The sequence below is a fragment of the Amia ocellicauda genome, chromosome 7 (genome assembly GCF_036373705.1).
Source record: "Amia ocellicauda isolate fAmiCal2 chromosome 7, fAmiCal2.hap1, whole genome shotgun sequence".
NCBI classification, from domain to species: domain Eukaryota; kingdom Metazoa; phylum Chordata; class Actinopteri; order Amiiformes; family Amiidae; genus Amia; species Amia ocellicauda.
The window spans coordinates 31,122,465-31,129,594 of NC_089856.1; the positions used below are offsets into that span (position 1 = coordinate 31,122,465).

Genomic DNA, 7,130 nt, shown 5'->3' on the forward strand with positions numbered 1-7,130 from the left:
GGACTGAGGACGGGAAGAAAGGCAGAGATTAAGGGCAATGGTAAAACACAAGCAGATTAAACATGCACTCCTGAAAAGGAAAGAGGAGAAACAGGTCGCTCTGTCCAATTCTACTCCAAGTAAATACACTATCAAGTAATGGCTTTGTAATCTGAGGAAAAAAAAAATTGCAACCGATTGCAAGAACTAGTCAAACCAAAGCAGACAATGCAAAATGGTTACATCTACTGAAAGTCCAGTAAACAAAAAATTGGATGAATGATCACACACTAACCCATAACCTACCCATGTGCTTTTCACACTAACCAGCATGCCAGACAAATGCAAATAAAACTGCATACAATAACTGCATAATCTTTAATGTTTTGCAATACAGAGAAGGCAATGCAAACGTGTAATAAATACAAACCCACACACATATCTGAGGCAGTATAATAATAATAAGTGATATTAAATGTTACATATATTTAGAACATTACAAAATATATATTTACAGTTAATGCCTTTTGTGTTTCTGAACTCCTTGCATCTTGAATCATGTCCATAACTTATAGGCATTTTAAGGAAAGCTCTTTGCTGGAGAGAGAAGAGGTAGGCAGATAATGAGATATTGCTGATAGTTTTTTGGTGGGGGATGGGAGTAAAATATTGTGGGCAGGTTGGCAGGTGTGCTTGGGTCAAAGAAAGTAATTAAATTTTACTGTAGAAACATTTTGGATTTCCATAGGCATCCAAAGAGAGAGGCTTTTTTTTCTTGTACAATCAAATATGCAGGTGCAAGTAAAAAAATATAAATGCTATAAGATACATTGAACTTCATATAAATCCATCAAATTTCAGGGAATGTTAGGAATCAAATCTCAAATAAAAATGGAAGATATAACAATGATCAATCTATTTAGTTTTGACTAATTTTGAAATGTGTTTAAAAAATAAACAATAAAATAAACAGTTATAAACTATGGCAGGTTTCATGGTTTTTGGTGAGTGGCATGACTTTTTAAGTCTTTCTGTCTACTAATTTCATCAACATTTTTGTATTTAATACACTAAAATTATATAGATTCAAAAGTAGAATAAAAAAAAAAAATAATAATGCATGTAACACCTTCAAAATCTATTTACACCAAATCAGCAGCACGATATTAGTCTCTATAATGATGCAAAGGCCAGGACCTTGAAGGCAAGTCCATGCAAAGCTGCCTGTGAGAGAAGGTAACAAAGTCTTTGAAATGACAGTTATGAAAATTCATAGCTGTGAATTTCGCTAAGCCTGTCCAAAACTACTTTAAAAAGAAAACAGTTTTATAACATTGATGGCTCTTATTTATCAGCTTTTCATGCTACTGGCAATGCATGAAAGTAGGGGAGACGGGGGGGACATCTGTTATTCATTCTTAGAAGTTAGTTCTTACTCCAGGTTAGGAATCCTATTTTAATCTTTGAGCCGCACCAAATATAGTTGTAGACTTCTATTTTACAACACTTCTACAAATACATGGAACTCAAATTCACCTACAAAAATACCAGTTACATAGACAAAGTTTGCTTTCCCCTCAGAACTCAGACTTGGCGCTCAGTGAGCTTTCGTGGGTTGTTTTCCCCTCGCCACTGGCAGCTCCGGAGTACCCTCCTCTCTTCCCACAGAACACCTGCATAAGCCTCTCTCGAAACTTCTCTGCACCAAACAAATACACCAGCGGGTCTAGAGCTCCATTCAGGCAGGTGAGGGAAGAGGTGAGGCGGTTGCCCAGCGTTAGGGCTCTCTTCGTCTGGCAGGACAGTCCCGGGATGCTGTGCACCAGGATGTAGATGGCTCGGCTGGCGTGGTAAGGTAAAAAGCAGATCAAGTAGATGAGCAACACCAAGCTGATGGTGCAAAGAGCTTTACTCTTCAGCCCAGGCTCCAGCCTAGTTCCCTTGCGGAGACTGTGAAAGATCAGTAGGTAGCAGACCAGCGTTGCAAGGAAAGGGGGTAAGAAGGCAACAGCCAGGGAGACGAGGGCTAGCTGGGACGTTTTCTCCCGGTATAGCTGCAGGCAAATGGTGACGTTGTCTCCTTGGATAGTCTGCTGAGTGGCAAGCAGGGGTGCCATGGATATGGTGACCAGGACCCAGAGGGCGAAACTGACGGCATGGGCGTAGCGGGCACGTCTGATTTTCAGGGATCGCACAGCATGCACCACCGCCAGATACCTATCCACGGCTACGCATGCTAGAAAGTAGATGCTGGCATACATGTTGACATAGAAGAGGAAGCCAATCACACGGCAAGGCACTTCGCCGAAAGGCCAGTGTCCCCCCGTCAGGTGGTATGTGGCCCGCAGAGGCAAGATCGCCACATAGGAGAGGTCAGCCACTGCCAGGTGCAACAGGAAGACATTGGCAGGGGAAGAGGTGCCATGCTGGCGAGAGAAGATCCACAGAGCAAGCACATTCCCATTCAGGGCCAGAAGGAACACGACGATATAGAATCCACCAAAGAGGACATTCTCCACCACCGACTCAGCGCTGCAATTCTCGGATGAATAGTTGGAGAGCAAGGAAGCGAATTCTACTGAAGAATTCATTTCTTGTAGCTGTAATGAGATACAGATAATTAATGAATATAGATAAATAGATATTTTATGCAAAGAATAAATACAAATAGTTTTTGAAAATCAACAAATATATTAAATGAATAAAAACACTATATAGTCATACATCTAAACACACACTGTGCATAAGTGCATGCCTTCCTTTGTGCATTCATAACTCCCCATTAGAAATCCTGACATAATTCTCTACTGATGTCCTCTTTACATTTCATATGACATTTATAGGACGCATTTAAGAAAACTCTTGGACCTGCTTCAGACAAATCTCTGGCCTGTCTGACATTTTTTTCTCTCCTTACAGTCTGTGAATGCCTCTTCAATGACAAAGTAAGGACAGCATTCCACTCTAATGTGAAATACCATTTGAGATCATTAATATAATTGATCACTTGCATTCCATGTTAAAATTATTCAAATAAATAAAAACATTAACAACACACTTTATAAGATTTATGACTATGAAATGCCAGTAGAAACAATAAGATCATGATAAAACACCCATGAGTAGATTCAGATTTGTAAGGATCACATGTGTTTTATAACTGTCCATAAAATTAAATACTCCCACCTCCTAAAGAATTTCAAAGCTCTTCCAAAAGAGGCATATCTGAATGTTATAAAGGAGAGGGGGTTATTTATGTCTCAACTGGGGTCTCAGCTGTAGTTTCTTTAGCAGCTGATTTGAATACCAAAAATGCCATATAAATATATATGGTTAAATGTATTTGTCTTTCCATTCCATAGTGGTTTTCCTTCACATCAGTTGCAAGATTTTTCAGACTAATCTTTGATGTACTATTTCCTATTGTTGATATACTTTTTTTTTTAATATTCTGCAGGAAGGGAGAACGGTTAAATTGCCTTTTAATAATGTATTTTAAATTATAGCTGTAGCAAACTGAGTGTGGTATTAAGTGTACTGACATGGAACGCAAGTGTGTAGCTACACCCTTTGGGCTTCTTGGCGTTTTGTCAGACAAGCATGGTAACCAGAGCTGCTTCAGTCCCCCGGGAACGTACAGATGTCCGATGAACAGATGTATGCTCAGAGATTATTTAGTTGCATGCCAAGCCACACCTCACGGAGAGACCCTTTTCTCCCATGTCCTTTTCTATTTAACTAACTGACTACTTTGTACATCAGTCAGTTTCAAAATAAATAAAGCAAAGCCAAAAGGTTTTGTTATTTTATCTGCTGCATCAGTTACATAAGTTTGACTGACTCTGGGGTGGTCAATAGAAGCAGGATGAAGAATGGAGAAAAGCATCCGTAGAATACCAGATCTACTTCAGTAAGGTCCGATACAAATTTGGATCTAGCTGACTTTTAAGCAGCATCATAAACGGTCAAGAGCAGTCCTTCTCCAAGAGACGTTCAAACTTGCATCCTGCTGCCTTTGTTGAGCTAAATTCAGCATTATACCAAGGGGAAAAGCCAAAAATATATTTTCTCAGGAGCACACTAGGCCAAGATGTCACCAAGAGCATGACAAAATGGGTAGATCAGATCATCCAAAAGACACAGCTGTTAATGTGCACAGGGAAGAATGGAAAAGTAGCTCAGAAAATTCCTGGGTTAACTTTGAAAAATGACCGGTAACTAAAACTTGGAATGAAATATTGAGATTTGGAAGGCAGAATACAAGACTTAAAAATGCAATTTGAGAAGATGCTAGGTTAAAAGCAAGGCACTCAATCATCTTAAATAAATAAGAGGTATTTAGCTCAATTAAATATCTTAACAATACAAAACACGGCCAGACAACCACCCTGACCAGATGCTTTTGTTAAGGACATCTTAAGGCTTGTTGATGTCATGTTCCTTTTAGCAGAAAAAGTCTTCATGTCAAGCATTTCATCAACGAGACCTGAAGCATTAAAATGTGAAGACTGTGTGTGTTTATGTATTTATCTTTTACTAACAAGTTTAGTAGTGTTAATGGCAGGAAGTTCTGGACTTTAATGAAAAACACGAAAAAATTTGAAGACACCATGGTACTGAAAAGATCAGAAAGTGTTAATAGAATAAGAATTAGGCATTTTAAAACATTAATCAAGGCCAGATATCCAATACTTGTGCCAATGCAGAAATTCCAACACCGCCTTAAAGATTACACAATTCCTTTAGAGGGAAAAAAATAACCAAAATAAAATAAAAAACAAGGCGGTTCAACTGATCATGTGATTTTTCAGGACTAATACTTCTCATCACTTTCATAATAAGACACTTTGTTCTTTTTATTATTTTAATTCAGGGTCTTTCATTTAATCCTAATTCTATACTTTCCCAGTTTAACTACTTAGGAAAAAATATTAATAGTTTCTCTCTTCCAGTAGGAGGAGTCCATATAATAATACTTATTAATTTAGGGTCAGGCAAAGATTCCCACCTTTTCATACTGACTAATCTAGTCTGAGTTTGATTGTTTTGTTTTATAGTCGTTCAGTTGATACAAGACTGAATAATGTAAACATGGTGTTTATAGACACTTATGGCTAGTTTCGATAAGATTCAAGGCTTTTCAGAGAAACATTTCCTGTAATACTGAACAATTCCAATTCGTTAGATAATTACTTCATATTATAAAACTTTATATTCATGCAGCTTCTGTTTAGTGTCTTACCTTGTTTTCAGTTGTTCAATGCAAAATGCCTCAGAGATCTTTCCTAAACAAAGTAGCACTTTAGTGTAATGCAAGTACACATTTGTTCCTGTGTTTTTGTTGGAGTGGATTTCAATATTTAAATATCAGTTAAAGAAAATATTCAAATTTACCTAGACCTTCATAGATATACCCCCACCAACAACATTCCTTTTCTTTTTCAGTGAGATCAGTGATCAATCTGGACGTTGAGCCTCCTTAATAGAAAACGGTTCTAAAAAGATCCCCTTTATTGAAAATCAAACACATATGCTACAGCCAATCATGTATTTAATGCATGATGTGGCTTTCCCAAGAAACAGAAATATATTAACTTCTCCTAAGAAAATAATAGCTTCAGTTAAAAGGCATAGGCAGAAGTAATATTATGGCTGTATTTCTAAGGCTCTGAAATTGTTTATGTGAACTAAGGGACTGGAAGAAGGAGCAGTGCGTTTCTCAGTCCTAAATTTAGACATTTACAATGACTAACAGAACCTCTTATATAGAATAGTATAGTATAGTATAGTATAGTATAAAATATTACAAAAGTCTATTATGTAAGGTGGATTGAGAGCCAATAGAACATGATAGATTGCAGCAATTATTAAAATCTAGACATCAATTACTTTTTAACTGAAGAAACACTATTGCAGACCTGCCAAGCAATATCCATCAACACTGTTTAACAAATGTATGCTTGCAATATATCAACAACAAAATCAGTAGAAAAAGCAGATGCATACATATTATTGTTGCACATCTAACTGCTTTTGAATCGCTGAATGATTGATATAATTTTGATCCCCATTTGTGGTGTTCACTATAACTTGCATTTCAAAACAGCTATATATTCCTCAGTCCCCAAATTACTAACTAACACAATTAAACAAGTATACATCAATTAAATTGTAGCTACATAATTCAAAGATGTTTAATAAAATCTAAGTTTTCTTCTCCTTAATATTTTTTGGTCAGCTCATGATACTGAATGACTAACAGAAAACATCTACAAAAGTTTGCTGACTAGAACAATGCACTGTAGACTGTTTGATTTCAAGTTTTTGCACGTTTGCAGGAGGGCACTTACCTATGAGGATGAGTCCTTCTCAGTTGGGTTTGCTTATGCAGAGCTTCCAGAGAGTGAATATCTTTCTGAAAGTGCTGGCGTTAGTCTAACAACAGCTGGTGGTGCAGCCAAGAGAATACAAACAGCTCTGAGTTTGCGTGTGGGTTAAAGTGAGGGCGAGACGGATACATGCAATGCGTTCCTTCAGTTTAATAATGCTGGTGATAAGAGACATATCCACCCATCAGCTCCTTGAGTAATTAAAAAAATAGAAATAAGTTTTCTGTACCAAAAATATTGTTGAACCGTTTCGGGAAAGTGCAGCCCTGTGAATGTTTTGTTGCTTCTCAAATGTGATTAGAAAGTTTGAAAAGGGGGCTCTCGTGTGAACCTTGACCTCATAAATTTTACACCATGCCTTCATTTCTGAGGACCACTTGTGTCTTGTGTGCCTCACAATGGCCCGAGTCAAGAGAAGGGGCTCATTTAATTTAGAAAAAAAAGAATGGTGCGCCTCCATAGCAATGAGTAACAAGTGACAGCACCATGGCAACGAGGCCTAGTCTATTTCCAAAGAGCCTATCTGACGATTCCTTTTTCCTCCATATCAATAAATAGAAGGGAGATTGTGTTGTTAATTGGGCAGTATATGAATAAAGCCACAGAGATGATTCCTCTGAGAATTGTGAAACTAAGGAGCCCCCTGTATTCTATGGAGAAGAAAGAAAGGGAGGAAAATGAAACAGAAACAGGGACTCTGTTAGTTAGGTCTGGACGGGGGGCCCTATGTTTGAGCCCCTATTAATCAGTCACATTTTAATT

General features: G+C 37.6%; 1 protein-coding gene across 2 annotated transcripts; it reads right to left on the reverse strand.

Annotated features, from left to right (window-relative positions):
- Positions 1-338: 338 nt before the first annotated feature.
- On the reverse strand, positions 339-6,634 carry gpr17 (G protein-coupled receptor 17). Of its 2 annotated transcripts, none has more exons than XM_066709163.1 (2): positions 6,330-6,634; positions 339-2,579 (listed from the first exon to the last, which is right to left on the reverse strand). In XM_066709163.1, exon 2 carries the CDS (start codon positions 2,568-2,570, stop codon positions 1,557-1,559), a length of 1,014 nt encoding a protein of 337 aa, XP_066565260.1. In that variant the 5' UTR covers positions 2,571-2,579; positions 6,330-6,634; the 3' UTR covers positions 339-1,556. The 2 variants fall into 2 exon arrangements, with proteins under 2 accessions (XP_066565260.1, XP_066565261.1); XM_066709164.1 differs by lacking the exon at positions 6,330-6,634 and adding an exon at positions 5,222-5,424.
- Between the last annotated feature and the right edge of the window lie 496 nt (positions 6,635-7,130).

Coding starts and splice junctions, on each gene's coding strand:
- gpr17 (XM_066709163.1), bottom strand. CDS start 2,570: ATGAATTCTTCAGTAGAATTCGCTTCCTTGCTCTCCAACTATTCATCC.